The 16,272-nt window shown below is 29.4% G+C and overlaps 3 protein-coding genes across 8 annotated transcripts in view; 2 read left to right on the top strand and 1 right to left on the bottom strand.

Moving 5' to 3' along the window:
- The first annotated feature begins 129 nt into the window (after positions 1–129).
- On the top strand, positions 130–1,450 carry LOC107065891 (small ribosomal subunit protein uS8A). The gene is made up of 4 exons (XM_015319974.2): positions 130–248; positions 746–880; positions 1,055–1,220; positions 1,316–1,450. The coding sequence occupies exons 2-4, from the start codon at positions 748–750 to the stop codon at positions 1,407–1,409; spliced, it is 393 nt and encodes a 130-aa protein (XP_015175460.1). The 5' UTR covers positions 130–248; positions 746–747; the 3' UTR covers positions 1,410–1,450.
- Positions 1,451–1,452: 2 nt separating this feature from the next.
- Positions 1,453–2,328, bottom strand: Sod1 (superoxide dismutase 1). The gene has a single exon (XM_015319973.2). It carries the CDS (start codon positions 2,135–2,137, stop codon positions 1,676–1,678), a length of 462 nt encoding a protein of 153 aa, XP_015175459.1. The 5' UTR covers positions 2,138–2,328; the 3' UTR covers positions 1,453–1,675.
- Positions 2,329–2,908: 580 nt separating this feature from the next.
- Positions 2,909–16,272, top strand: part of sdk (sidekick cell adhesion molecule) — a 29,502-nt gene continuing 16,138 nt past the window's right edge. For 3 of the 6 annotated variants that reach the window (XM_089178003.1, XM_089178002.1, XM_089178001.1), the window contains exon 1: positions 2,909–5,043. In XM_089178003.1, the coding sequence (XP_089034129.1) occupies positions 4,914–5,043 (130 nt within the window). In that variant the 5' untranslated portion in view covers positions 2,909–4,913. The remainder of the gene's footprint in view (positions 5,044–16,272) is intronic. The other 3 variants (XM_015320051.2, XM_015320049.2, XM_015320048.2) reach the window with 1 other exon arrangement.

Raw genomic sequence — 16,272 nt, 5'->3', positions numbered from 1 at the left:
ACAAACAATTTGTTGACAATTATAATACATAATTATAAAAAATAATGTACAATTAATATGATTGTTTATAATTGTATTTTAATAATGGTTTTATTAATTGGAAATAAAAAAATAAAATGAAATTACTAGATTTTTAGGCAGGGGAAAGTACATGGTTAGAATGGCTACCCTGAAAATTTGAGAAGTTCTCTTTTCTAACGATCTACGAAACGTGTATGTTGCTGTGCAAAATAATTTACAAATCGCAGGTAATCTCGCATTTTTTATTACATCCATTAAAAATATTGGTTTAATTTATCGTTGTAAATAATTTTTTTAATTTATTTCAATTATTTTATGTTTTTATATAATGTTTATGGGATGTTACTTTTTAAAGTGTCCACTGTTAATACGAGGATACTTCTATCTTTTTAAGTATTCTTTTATATATTTAAAATATATCATAACTTAAGCATATATATAAAAATTTAGTGTAAATATATATATATATATATATATTTTATATTTAATATTGTGTTCTTTTGTTTTTGTATTTTATAGTTTACCTTAGTAGATAAATTGTATTGACGAGTTATAGGTTAGGACCCACTGTGATGGGAAACTAAGTTATAGTTTTTCAAAACAAACAAGAATTTAATAAACATTTTTAATTCCCATTAAATTTATAAGAATAAATAATACTTTTATGTCATATAGATTTTGAGTTTTATAATATTATTAATTTTGAATATTTGTATGTTTACAGCCATGGTGCGAATGAACGTTTTGAGTGATGCTCTTAAATCAATTAACAATGCAGAAAAACGTGGTAAAAGGCAAGTTTTACTGCGTCCTTGCTCCAAAGTAATTATCAAATTTTTAGGGGTTATGATGAAGCATGGTGAGTAAAATATATTGTATCAAATTATTGTGATTTACTTCTAATATGATTAGCTACCCATAAATAATAAATGATATGTTATGTATTATTTATCTTTATCAATGTTTTGTATTTTCTTTTGTGGAATTCATTTATGAAGATATTTATGTTTATTTTTATATTTTTTTTTTATAGGATACATAGGAGAATTCGAAATTGTTGATGATCATCGAAGTGGAAAGGTCGTTGTAAATCTTACTGGAAGATTAAATAAATGTGGAGTTATCTCCCCAAGATTTGATGTACCAATTAACGATATTGAAAAGTGGACCAATAATCTTTTACCATCTAGACAATTTGGGTAAATTTATGAAACTTACTTTTTTATTTATAAATGATACGTCAAAAACTTAGCACAGTTTGTTATTTATAATATATCTAAAATATATTTTTTAGATATGTCGTATTAACAACCAGTGGTGGTATTATGGATCACGAAGAAGCAAGGAGAAAACATCTGGGAGGCAAAATTCTTGGATTTTTCTTCTAATTTTTGTTTATTTAAGTAAATAAAATTTCTTAAAACACTAATGTTGGTTATTATATGATCTTTTTAATAACATTTTATTTAATTTCCTGGTCATATTATATCAGTAATTATTTGTCCCTTTTATAAAGAATTTTATAAAGAATACGATAAAGACCTTATATATATATAATTATAAGTATATTTGTGATATATGTAACTATTCAAATCCCTATAAGTTATACAATATAATTTTATAATGTAATTTTAATGTAATATAGTTAAGCAGATTATTTAGTAATGCCGATGACACCACATGCGAGACGAGCTCCTGCATTTCCAGTAGTTTTTGACAATTCATGTCCACCTTTACCAAGGTCATCAGGATCACCGTGAACCACAAGGGTTCTGCCAATAATATTATGTTCGCCTTGAAGTTGTATAATTTTGTCGGTTATGTTGACCTTGGCAACACCGTTGGCATCAGCTTCAACATTTCCTAAATCTCCAACATGACGTACAGCATCATTCGGACCACCATGATCTTTTCCATGAGGATTGAAATGAGGACCAGCGCTCGTGCAGCCGTTAGTATTGTCTCCAAATTCGTGGACGTGAAATCCGTGCAATCCTTTTTGAAGTCCAGAAACTTCTCCGGTTACTTTTACCGGTTGCGATTCATTAGCTTGTTCAAAAAATAAGGTTCCCTTAACGGATTCGCCTTGGAGTACACAAACTGCTTTAACCGGCATCTTTGTAATTGTTTTATTAAGTTAATAAAACAGGAACTATTACGTTAAACGTATTTTTTATGAATGCAAAGGTATCTCTTCTTATAATGCTGAATCACGACTATCGAGTTATTACGAACTTTGCTGACGACGGAATGTTACGCGATGTAATGATAAAACGGTTGTGTTCGTGTGTCGGTTTCAACGCATTACGTATTACTCGCCTATGCGCTGTAACTATGCGCAAATGTACAATCGTACTATATATATATATATATATATATATATATATATATATATATCGTGCAAATTTTCTCAGTATCGTATACACATGAAAAAATTATCTGTCGAATGTTTACACGACATTTCTTTTTGTAATAAAAAGATATTGTATTACGTGCTCTTTAAAGCAATTTTGATAAGCTTCTTATAAAAAATATTTTAAAATCCGTAGTTTATAAGCAAGCTAAGAAATATCACGATAACAAATATTTCACATTTTGATTTATAATAACTTGCTTTTAAATCTCCTTACTACGGTACTGATATTTTTTGTAAGAAACAGGTCCCTTCTCGAAGGGTAATCAGAACATCACCGTTGAATATATTACGCTGCTCATCTTCTACAGTTCTTATGTTATCTTCTAGTAACAAGAACATGAATAGACATTTCTAGAATATGTAATATAAAATATTATATAGAATATTATATATTTTTGACGAAGATACATTTTTATTTCTGAACGTATTTTATTTTTTATTTTTCATTACAATTGTATAATTTATTTATTCTTATCTATGGTATGTGCTTATTATTTTAACTGTTTAATATTCGATTAGCAAAGTCAATTATTGACCTCACTTGCAAATAAATTACGCAACGTTATGAAGATTTGTATCGTTATATACGCATGAATATCAATAGATTATTATATCACATTTTCGTCCTATCATGTACAGAATTAAACGATTATTTTTACGTATATATTTAATAATATGTTAGGAAAATAATTTATATGTAAAAAATCATATTAAATATTGTAATTGATTATACTATTTTAAATATAATTCAAAAATTGATTGTAATCGATATTTGATCAAGTTTTCATCAGATTTAACGGTCACAAATTGTTCCGAGCGTTAATTGGTCAAAAAAAAATGAACATCATTTTGCGATTGAACATTCATTGGTGAGTTAAAAAGTTTTGAACAATAATTTTTGGTTAAATTCACTTTTATAAAAAACAACAAAAAACTATAATTCTTTTTTATCAAGGCTTGAATTTTTTATTCCATCTTTTTGTATTGTGAATGCAGCCTAAAAATCAGTTTTCATAGTAGTGTTGACGCAGATCACCAGATGGCTCTACGAGTACGATGGCTGAACGTTTCGGTGCATATTACCATTGCGCACCGGCAAGCGATTGGTGGAACTTCGTCGTCGGTACATAAGCGTGTATATCGTTGACACAGAATAGATATAGCGGTGCTGCGCGTGATCGTGATTTCAACTTTACACTTCTGCGCGTGAACAGAGCCGTCGCCGGACAGTCAACAAAACTTTATAATTCGAATATACCTCGTGAACCATTCCGATCTACGCGTCGACTAGCATTTTTATGAAACGTCAAAATTTTTCTTTGGTTTTTTTATTGTTTTTTATACTCTTCCAGAGTTACTAGTGTTCATCAAAATAGTTAATAAATGTGACCAGAGTATAAAACGACGTTGCCAGGTGTTACCAGGTGAATGTGACCATTAGGGCTGTACTACCTGGCACCCTCGCGAACAAATATTTGCTAGGAAGGAAGTGTATTATAAAATAACTAAAAAAGAGAGAGAGAGAGAGACAGATATTTTAACAATTTAATTGTGACAAGTTCATCATAAAAAATTATCATTTTATTTTAATAGAAAATTGTGCAAGTAGTGTTTGTTAAAAAACGTTAACGATCCCAAAGGAATATATCGATCGAAAAGATTTTTAACAAAATATGATAAATATTTAATATATTAGTATAAATAGTGAACAAACCTGTTATAAAAGTTAAACGATTTTTTTCGTGTCTACAAAGAAGCAATTCAAATTGAACAGCTTTCATTTTTGAGGATTCACGTGTTCGCATTTTCGAGGACGAAGATGGAAGAAGAACACAAGACAGCGGCACTCCTGACAACCCGATAGAATCGAAGATCAACGAGAGGAAACCATAAAAATGCAGTCGACGCTCTCGTTCGATCGAAACAGTTAACAATTTCTCCGATGCTACTAAGAGTTTCACGGACAAGAGGGTGAGAGTGAGAATAAAGTGAGACGCTTCCTTTATCGAGGTGTATATATATATATATATGTATATATTGTGTTGATGCGTATCTTACTACGAGCGAAAGGAATGTTATCCGTTAACAGGTGTACATAATATACCTCTATTTCTTTCTCTTTCTCTCCTACTCTCTCTCTTTCTCTCTTTCTCTCCAACGTGCGTGTCCTCGAGTGTTTCTAAGAAAAAAAAATAAAAGACTATTTTCAAAGTGTCTCGAATAGGTGACATTATGAATTTAAAAATGCGAGAAAATACAATAGATAAAAAGTGCGCGTACGTGGGCGTGAATTTAATGATTGTCTTCGTCATCGCGTAAATTTCAACGAATTTTCTACGACAAACAAAAAATTCTCCAAGGCTTTGTCAATAATATCAAAAAAGTGGCAAGGTTGAAAAGAAGTTAAGGTGCGACGTACGGTGCTAGTGGAGGACACACCGTCATCGCCAATAATTTTTGGGGATCATTCGAAAATATGAGAATGAAGGTATTCTGTAGGAATAGATTTTCGGCATATCCGTCGGATATATCCGACGCCTGGATACGAAAATTTCTCTTTACCGCTGTATGCATCGCATGGATCATCAGCAGCGCCTGCGCCACTGGTGAGTTTTCGCGCCTTTTGATACTTTTGTCATTTTTCAAATTTTCCCTCACCATCTTTCCCCCTTTTCTCACTCTTTAAACAAGTTCAAATTACGATTTAATAACAAATGAAAATATTCATATTTTTTTTTGTTATTGTTTGAATAATTACAGAAAAATACTAAAATAAATAAATAATAAAAATAACTAAATACTAATATATAAATAATAAAAAATATTAATACTAAAATCATTTTTCGGAGGTGTTATTTAACTGAGTTACTGATACAATATTGGATGCCTTTTAAATGGCATAATTAATATCATTATCAAAATAAACATACTTTCGAATTTGTTTTATTTGAAACGTTCTCTATTCTTACGTTAATTATTGTTAGATATCCGGTAATCGGTAAACCAGTCGATGGTAATTAGTATCGTTGTTGCGTGCCAACGTTGTACACCATGCTACTGCTGCGTCATGTGAATGGCATGAAAGTAGGATATATAAATATCTATATGTATATATATGTATTTATATACTTTCATACTTTAAAAAGTTTGAAAATGTTCTTGTATAGCAGCTGACAAAGACGAGTCCTGTCCGAATGAGGATATATGTACTCTTCAACGTAACTTTATATGCACATAATACATATAGGTATATATACTCATATGCATATGTTTATATGGTACATATATATACATATATATATATATATATATATATATGTATATTTTCCTCTTTAACTAGAGTCATGTCGAATTCATGTTAATATAAACGTTAGATGAGAAAAGAAGAAAAACTAGTCGACTGTAAATCGTCTTTTTCCGGGCACCACGCCAACTTTCAGGTAAACGTTTTTTGTAGTTTCGGGGAAAGGGAAAAAAGGTAGAAAAATACTTCGAATTTTTGTGGCGTTAAGCTGAAACCCTTGGTCCTTTATTATATTATGAAACTAATTTGATGTTTCAATATCGATTGCATAAATTTGACCCGTTTAACACTTGAAACGAGAGGGCTGGTTTAATTTACATAACAATATGGCGTTTTCGTTCTTTTACAATGTTGAAATTTGTCGATCAGGAGATAAACAAAATCTGGGGAAAATCTGCTTTTATTATTTAACATTGAGAGAGTGTCGTCGCGTGGGTGCCACCTTAATTAAGATTTATTACCGACGTTAATCCGGCCAATTGTACGAACGAAGTTAAACCGTTGACCTCTTGTCTCCATTACAAAGGATACTGGAGCACGTGCCGATGGAAATTTAGCCTCGTGCCAAAAGAAATTTAACGATTGTCGAGATGATGCATTTTTAATGGTTGGAAAAAAATCATAACAATTCTTTGGTATTAATTATCGATCTATTTCACATATTAATAACCTAATTTCGATGAATCTTTCTCTCTTAATTATGCTAAGGGTCTGTTATCTTCCTCTTCTTCATTTTCTTATGCATATCTTTCATATTTTGTAATCCATGGAGAATATATTAAAAGGGGACCATGGAATTTTTTAAATATGGTGATTAGATTTGAAAATTAGTGCATATAATGTATATATATATATTACAATATTGTATTTATTTACATAAATGTTATTATATGTAATATAATATAATATAAAATTATATATATATATATATATAAAATTTTATATAAAAATTTTATTATTTTAATTTTAAATTAAGTTATTTTAATTTAAATTTATTTATTTATTTTTTAAATTTATTATTTAAAATTTTTAATTATTTTATTATTATAATTTTATTTATATTTAAAATTTTATTATATTACTATAATAATTTTATTTAATATAAAATTTTTATTTTATATTATATTATATTATATTTTTTATAACTATACTATAATATAATTATATTATATTATATACTAATGCAACATATTTAGTTGAGTTATTATAAAATAAAATAACAAATTAGATAATATAAAATATATAATAAAATAAGAAATTATATAATATAAAATATATAATATAATAAATAAATATATATTTTACATATATATATATATAAATTTAATTATAAATAATATATATATAATAAAGGAAACATAAAAAAGGTTTAATTCTCCCGTGTCGGATAGTTTCGAGGTTTTATCATTTTATCAGTAACATTTTATCAATCCTACCCAACGTTTTTTATCTCTCCCAACATTTATCATACTTCATACATTTAGCATGCAATAAACGAACACACATTTTCAAAAAAAAAAAAAACTAGATCAATTGCTTGAGTGTAAAGAACTCTATGCAACGAGCAGATGTTTCAATAAAATAAAGGTTTTGTTGTTTCTGATATGGTTCCCCGATATCTATGGGATAGAACATGTGTGTATCGTACAATAGGTTGAAGCTTTGTCCGTACGTGCATATGTGAGATTGTAAAAGGTGCAACTGAGTGCACGTGCAATAGCGTGCACACATCTCACCGTCATCTAATCGAGATGAATACACAGAAACACGCTCACCCTATGCTAGTCAAAATTATTGTGCATTGTCGATCATTCACCTGTGACTAGGTCGCCAGCCAGCAACCATTGCAACCAACATACAACAAAAAAATATATAAACTCGTACCATGACTTACATTAAAACGACTAATGGAATACATTAAATCAAACTTACGTGTTTCCATTACACGCAACTTTTTTTTTAGACTACATATCTACTAGCGGATGTAGTTTATTAAGGAGTTTAAAAGATCATTTCAAAAAAGGTTTTGTGCATTGTAAATTCGTTTGAAGTTTGACCACTTGACACGGTCATAATTTCCGAGTTATCAAATCAAAGTATAGTTTCCATCATGTTTAATGAGAGAATTGTACTTTACATGTTATGCTAGTTTTTATTAAAAAGGTATGCAAGGGGATTCGTATAACAGGAAGTCGAGAATTCTCATATTTTCCAGGTCAGTGTATAATCATATCTTCGAGGGTAAAAAAGAATGCATCGAATAGTACATTAGCAAAGGTAAATCTTCAAACATGGCGTTTCATATCCTTCCGAACAAAAATCATTTTATCCTAATAAAAATCTTAATAGAGATATTATCCTGTTATCAAGCTACATTTAGTGAAGGTTGACAATTCGGGTCATCTGCTGTACTGATATTAAGACACGTGTCAGGGTTAAGGTTCTATCTGTATCTAAACATAAGTTTAGATCTAATATGACGTTTTGATGCTGATGCATTGGAGGAAGCCATAGGACGACTCTACACATACAACAGTAATGTGTAGAGAGAAGGAAGGTTGTTGGATACCTGGTAAAACGAGAAGAATGCTATAGAAAATGGTAGCGGAGGAGGAGATTGAGGAACGTAGGGCAATACCTGAAGGAGGTGAGTGGGGGGACCTGCTAGCTCAAGGACCTGGCAAAGGCCCTTGTCTTCTATTGTGCCTTGGTTGAGCTGACGCCAGTGATAGATACCTTTCGTGGCATTATATACACACACACCAATACTATTATACATTTTACATGTGCAGCCTTACCCGAACCTCTTCGTCGTACCTACTACCGCCCTTTTTATGTGCGTCAGCCTGCAGATACATCATGGCGACCGCATCGACCTGGAAATACGAGAATTCTCTTCTGCTTCCTGTCGGACGAGTGCTACCGTGTGGATCTGCAACAGATACCAACGTTCAATCGGTGATTGTTCTCTCTTAAGCGAAAATCATATTATTCATTCTGTAGTTTTTCTTTACGGTACTCTAAATATTTTCTTCAATGATTCAATCAAAACAATATACAAAAGGTATATCTTCTCACCGATTATTATCATCCAAGATTTCTACTATGAAAGTACCGTAACAATAATTGCTGTTGCGTTGTATTTTGTTTATCAAGATTAACATTTACCCAAGCCCTAGATAAAGTAGAGGGTTTGAGAGCTAGGCTAGCCACCTACCCTCGGTAAAAAAAAATAATTGTTCCTAGAACTAACAAAATAGTTTCTTTGTGTTGTTTAGTTAGGAACAACAGGACAAATTCCTAAGAAGATTAGCATATATTGTACAATGTTGTATACCAGTAAAATGATAAAAAAAAAGAAATTAAAATAAAAAAAAATGAAATTGATGGAACCTATTAAAAGTGCAACTTACGATAAGTATACGAGAGAGAGAGAGAGAGAGAGAGAGAGAGAGAGAGAGAGAGAAAAAAGCGTTGCAACGTTGGCAATTTTGGCCTACTTGAAAAATTCGTCGATGGTGTGTACGCGGGTCTTTCTTCTTGCTTTTTCTTGCTTTTTCTTTTTTTTTTTTTTTTATTAATGTCTCATCCCTCTGTCTTCTTTCACTCTCTGTTCTTGAACGACACGGTTGTGTCGTTCAAGCAAGTATGCTGCTGCTCTTATAGCTAAAGTCGAAGTAGGTATGTATGTAAGTACGTGTCTGAATGCTCCTTCTGCACGAGACCGGATGCTCTCATCCCCCCGTACTTCTCTCTCTCTCACATCCACGCCTTTTATTTCTCAACTCTTATGCTCTTCGTTATCACCGTCTTCCTCTCTTCCTCATGGCATTTAATAACACCGACCCTGCGTTCTTCTTTCCAATCTTTTTTTTCTTTTTTTTTATCATTTTGACAGAACACGCGTAACATCTTTGGGGTGTGTGCATTCTAGGAGTAAATTTTGACACATGACACGCAACCTACTTTCGAAGTAAAAATAATCCTGAAAAAAAGTTAATAAAAAGTTCAGGTTATATTTTCTATTTTTAATTTGGAATAATAATAATTATTTTTATGTTTGAAAATAATATTGTTGTGTATAATTGAGATGATATTAATACGATTATTAATTAAAATAATATTTATTATTATAGTTATTATTACAGTTATTTATATATATATTTAGTTATAATATAGTTATGTTTATGTATAGTATAATTATAATATTGTTTAGTTATTTGATTTTAGTTATACATTATAGTTATATATATTTTTAGTTATAGTATAGTTATATTATGTTCATGTATAGTATAGTTATAGTATAGTTATAGTATAGTTTAGTTATATATATTTTTAGTTATAGATTATATTTATATATATATGGATAACTAAAATCAAAATATCGAGATGTTTAAGCAAATCTTTTGACATTATCTTTCATTAGTTCGAAGTTCATTGGTCAAACGATTAGCCACCCATGGTGAAAAACTTCCTGTCCTGTTTAGTGTGACAAATAAGTGCATAAGCGGATAGGAAAGGCTTACTTTTTAAAGGCATCGCACACCCTCTTGAACTTTCGTTCGTTCCTGCACAAAATAACAAGACTCTCTTCTAGTCCCTTTGTTATACCTTCGAGATTTCAGGATGAACAAATAAAAAGAAAAAGATTGAAAGGTATTTTTATAAAGTCTCGAATCTGTTGTGTTATCATCAATCAAATATTGCTTATCAATAAAAACAGATTAAAGCAATCCCCCCCCTTTTAGGGCTAGTTAAAAGACGGTGGCATTTACCATAATTCCCATTATTATTCCCAATGGAACTCCTTGAAGATAGGAGGGGGAGGATGAGGATGAGAAGGAGGAGTGGGGCAATGCCGGTTTCGAGTCTCATGGTAGTCGGTGCAGAGGCCACTGACCGCCCCCGGCAAGGCTTTCTCGTCTTCTTCCACTTCTTTTCGGTTTTATTCTTCCTCTACCCTATAGAAGAGGTACGTGTTTGTGTGTGCATTCATCTGTATATACATGCGTGCTTTTAGACGCACCTTAGAGTCCCCGAGTAAAAGGCCTCTGGTACTATGGACAAGGCCTCGAGGATCTTTCTATGAAAACTATGGAGACAACGATGCTTCTTTTCATTTCGCGGAAGAATTAAAAACTACTGACGAGATAAAATGTACACACACACAATATATACATATATATATGTATGTATATACTAGGTGCTCCAGTACATGTTACGATGGCTTTATTATTAAATGTTGATTTAATATACTTTTAAATTATTTAGTAAATTATAACAACACACATAATAATAACACAATTAGAATGGAATATATAAAATAATAATACACGAAAAAATAGGAAAAGTAAGGTTACGTCGTATGTAACTCTGAAAAAAACGTAAAATAATTGAATTGTAATATAACGCCATCTACTGAAAACTTACAGTACCTAGAAACTTAGATAAACTCAAATATATATATATATATATAAATTATATTAATTGAATATTTATTATATATATAATAAATATTTAATATATAATATATGAATAACAACACACAAAATAATACCATAATTACAATTGAATACACAAAATAATAAAATAATAAAAGTAAGGCTAGTTTTGTCATAATTGAATTATAATACAGTGCCATCTATTGAAAACTTCCATTACCTAAAGATCTAGATAACCTCTAAATAACAAATCCTTAAATTAGGAATAAAAAAGAAAAAACCAACAATATACTTTCCATATGAGGATCAATGTTCTCTCAACCCCAATATATTGGACTTTCTAGATATAGAATTTTATAATATGCATTTTTTAATTTTAGAAATCAACGAGTCTGGAATATTTTTAACGTGACTAAACCCTCATATACGAGTGGCGAGTTTCTCACAGGGTGACTCGTTTCAATGGAATCCCTTCAAGATCTGAGACTCCTCTACGTGTTCTGATAGTCGAATAAATTGGATTATCAACTTGTATTGCTATGGTTTAAAATCGTTTAGGCTTGTTGCAGATTCTCGTTGAACAAAGAGACGAATGTCTCGATTGCCATTAATTTACAGCTTGACATTTTGAAGTTCTTTGCAATAAATTGTCTTTTTGATACATCATCACAAATTATGCGTGATATATTTCATTGATTTATTTTTTATATTTTTTTTTGTATCATTGAATATTTTTGTCATTGAAGCCATGACTCTGGATGCAATTATGTTAATTAATTTTAAATTTAATTTGCATATGTCATATGAAAACTAATTGATTACGCTTCTATTTGTTCTACTTTCAAAAAAAAATGTCAAAATTGTTTGCACGTGTTCCGCCATTTTTTATTACTTCGCATTCGTAAAACATTATGACACGGTTTGAAAAAGAAAGTGACAATGAGATATTTCAAATAAAATACGTAAGAGATGAGAGATCTTTTTTTTAATCTTATTCTATGAGAGTAGTCTTTGCTCGCTAAATAAGGTTTTGACCCGCGTAGTCGTTAAACAGATATGTAATTTATATATCGATGATAATAATAGTTGGATGAAGTCATTGTCTCAACTTAAACTCTAAACGAAAGATATGATGGAATCTTTTTGGAATTGTCAATCTCATAAGTAGCTTTCTTTGTGAATATAAAAACAATTTGTTCTGTTGAGAAAATAATTTAAATATTTTTTTCTTTGGTAAACAATCGAGTAATTTGTTCAGTTAAACTTTCTTACATTTCTAAATTCAATTGTATTACGTTTACTTCGTTACGGCTGTGATCATCTTCAGTGCGTTACAGTGAAAAGTGAAAATATGTACTGCAAGTGAATGGACTAACAACGTAGAACGTAGACGGGTCGGTCATTGCACAATGTTCTCCTTTACGCTCAAGGTCTCTATCAATAACGGAAATTCTCGGTTTCCTGAGCACGAACAGGAAAGGACAATAAAAAAAACGGAATACTCTGTGATCCGTTTTGTACGAATATCTTGTTATATTACCTTATTACTAAATATATTTATAATTTGTATTAATAATATTATTAATTCAAGTAGAAACCTAAGTCCTAGATGAAGAGGAGGGTTAAAGAAAAATAATCGCTCATAGAACTAACCAAATAGTTTCTTTAGGTTGTTTTAGTTAGGGATAAAAAGGACGAAGTACTAAGAAGAAGAAGAAGAAGAAGAAGAAATATATTTATAAGTAACTACATCATATTATAATAATTATAGACTAATTATAATTATATTATATAATAGTATATAATATATAATATGCTATATTATAATATTATAGTATTATAATTATTATTATAATATTAATAATTATTAATATTATTTATTATTAATTATATTATAATATAATATATTATATTATGTAAAATGTTATATTATAATATACTATATTACATTATAATATATTATAATAAAACATATATTATATATACTATATATTTTTAGATTATTATATATATTATTATTAATATACTATATTACATTATAATATATTATAATAAAACATATATTATATATACTATATATTTTTAGATTATTATATATATTATTATTATATTTTTATATTATTATATATTAATATTATAAATATTACGCATGCAAATTTTTGAGTATTCCAATAATAAATGAAAACGAGAACAAATGTTCTGAGTTATAACTTGCAACGAGTTTATATCATTAAATCGATAATATAACCAGAGATATATATGGAAATGGTTATTGTACCGTAATAGAATGAACACGTAAAGAAAGTAATAGTAATATATTTCGATGGAAAAATTGTTAAATAAAATCAAATATTATTGGTAGATCAAAAGATGATCAATTTATATTATACAACAAAGAAACTGTTGAAGTAAAACGTCAGAGACCTTATAAAAGCATATTCATATATTATATATAAGAGCAGCTTGAAAGCGGACAACGAAGCTCTCTTAAAAGTCTGTAACGAAAGATTATGTCTCCTCGAGGCGTTATATTACGACCTTGAACAAATTCTGCCTCGTCAAAGAAATTTCTTAAAACGATAATGAATGCTGTGGGAAAAGATGTCAGTTAAATAATGAAAAAACAATTTTTTAAAACTCGTCTCTATATTATGATTTAAATTAGATTTTTCATTTTTATTTTTATAAATTAAATTTTCTTATTTATTTAAAATATATTATGTATCGGAAGAACAATGATAATACAAGGAGCAATATCTTTCCTGCCTACTTGACTTGCTTGACTGCCAAAGGAAAAGAAGAAGAAGAAGAAGAACTTGAGAGACCGGATGACTCGTTGGGTTAGGTTATGTCTTCTAGATCGTACAGAACTTAAACCAGTAAACGGAATTTTCTCAGGACTTCTCCCACTTTTCTCAATTCCCAACCAAGAGATACCCAACCCTAATCGTTTCTCCCTTAATCTTCCCTTTCCGATCGAAGCAACCAGAAATTTTCTTCATTTTTCTCTTTTTCTTTCTTTTTGACCTTCTCTCTTTGCACGTCACCTTGTTCGCGAACTTTGTTCACGAACGTGATCATGCTTCGTATTTTACACTCCCCTTCTTTTCATTCTTTCCTTTTTTCCCCCTTCTTTTTCTCGACCATCATTGCCACTTCCTTCACCTTTTCCTTCTTTTTTCTTTTTTACCTTCAGCAATGCTTGAGCAAAGTAAAGTACGTACTCGTGGGTACCTTGAAAGGATAACTATTATAACAGAAATTGAACCATAGCAATCTTAAGATCATCTGAGATAGAATATTTAAAATTTGAATTGTTAAGAAGAAAAAAGAAGTTCAAGTAAGAAGTAGTTGTTTTGATTTATTTCAAGATCATCATTTTGGTGGTCAAATGACTGCTTTAATAAAAAAGAAACATATATTTTAATATAAATGAGATTTTAGTCACTTGTATAGTCAATAATATTTTTTCTTTTTATTTAGGAATAAATAATGTACATTATATTATATTTATTTTATAATGTAATAAAATATTATATAATATATTATATGTTATACAATATAATATAATATATTAATATTATAAATATTACGCATGCATTTTGAAGTGTTATAAATAATTTAATTATTTTATATCTAAATATTTATACAAACATATTTATTTTTCCTAATATTCCTAATAATCATCATATTCTTTTTTTTTTTTTAATAGTACATATACCAATTGCAAAGTATACCTGATTGATGTAAAATATATAGACATATCAGTGACATCGACGTAAAAATAATAACGCCGTAGCATCTGCCCTAACCAAGAGGGGTTTCCCTCTAAAGGGTTGCTTTGCCCTATCGTCATGCTTACGAATTTACGTCCCATTTACATATCACGCTGAGGCACATGGACTGACAGCTGCATAGCTCGTTGCTAGTCGATTGTTCACTGAACTCGAAGTGTCTACAAATGAAGGGAAAAAGTAGAAGAAGAGAGATAGAAAAAGGGCAAGAGAAACGAGAGAAAGAGGACAAGATTTTTCTCACTTGTTTTTCTTTTTTGTATACTTTAATTATTTAATTTATTTGTATGTATTTTATGTTCTATTATTAAATTTTTAAAAATTTTATTTGTTAATGTTGCATCCAACCTTTAATGTAAATTATTAGGTGAATGAGAGACAAAGTTTTTCATGGTTTGTTAGATAGTTTGATGAAGTATAGTTTTACTTCAATAGAAAATAGATAATGTTATAGTATTTGTAAGGATTTGATGTCCCTTAAGTTGTTGGTTTTATAATGCTAAGTATCATCTATAAAAGTAGAATTTTTTAGTAATGTAAGATGATATATTTAAGTGCATAATCTACAGAGTGTGGGGTCAAGCTAGATATTGTTCTTTAGATGAGTACAATATTTTATTATAAAAATCAATATAAACATTTTATCGAATATTTGGATCATAAAAGAGATTTTTCTTTTTTTTACTAGAATTTTTTACTATCCTGCTGACAGTTCTGGTTTCTTCTTATATATAGGATTTATTTGTGCATGCATAACATAATTCACAACTACGAGAGAATTGGTCTAACTGAACTTATCGCGTGAACATAGTTTGTTTTAAGTCAATTTTCTTAACTCCTTTGATTACATTATATTAAGAAACGTTTGCGTGCATTTCGTGCCCTCTTTTCTTAACTTTCGAAAGCACACAGAAGATCTTATAAATTGCTGACAACAAAATCATAAGAACTTTTGATTCATTCGCCATAATCATGCGATAGGAAAGTGACCTGTATAAAAAAAGAAAAAAACTAACAAAAATAATAGATAGAAATTGTATTGCGCAAAAATATACAGCGTATGTAAATTGTTTTCTAGAATGTAATTTAACACTAAATATGTATACCACCATTTTCAGTATACCTATTTACTAGTCAAAATGACTGGTGTATAAAAAAAAATGCTTTTTGAGTCTTCCAGTCTTTATTTACTTTTAAAAAATAACAAAAAATGTTTAACAATAATAATTATTAATAGACATTTTTAAATAACAAAACGCTTAATTATTTACAGAAACCAAATGTTACATGAAGTAG

The sequence above is a fragment of the Polistes dominula genome, unplaced genomic scaffold (assembly GCF_049000335.1).
Source record: "Polistes dominula isolate Pdom_NZ unplaced genomic scaffold, Pdom_raw_medaka contig_77, whole genome shotgun sequence".
Classification (NCBI taxonomy): Eukaryota; Metazoa; Arthropoda; class Insecta; order Hymenoptera; family Vespidae; genus Polistes; species Polistes dominula.
The sequence above is the reverse complement of the archived record's forward strand: the minus strand, read 5'-3'. Positions and strand labels throughout refer to the sequence as shown.

Bases quoted from the DNA above. Each gene is read 5' to 3' on its own strand.
- Sod1 (XM_015319973.2), bottom strand. From the start codon at position 2,137: ATGCCGGTTAAAGCAGTTTGTGTACTCCAAGGCGAATCCGTTAAGGGA.
- LOC107065891 (XM_015319974.2), top strand. From the start codon at position 748: ATGGTGCGAATGAACGTTTTGAGTGATGCTCTTAAATCAATTAACAAT. The intron at 881-1,054 runs GTGAGTAAAATA...TTTTTTTTATAG, and splicing joins AGGGGTTATGATGAAGCATG to GATACATAGGAGAATTCGAA. The intron at 1,221-1,315 runs GTAAATTTATGA...TATATTTTTTAG, and splicing joins TTACCATCTAGACAATTTGG to ATATGTCGTATTAACAACCA.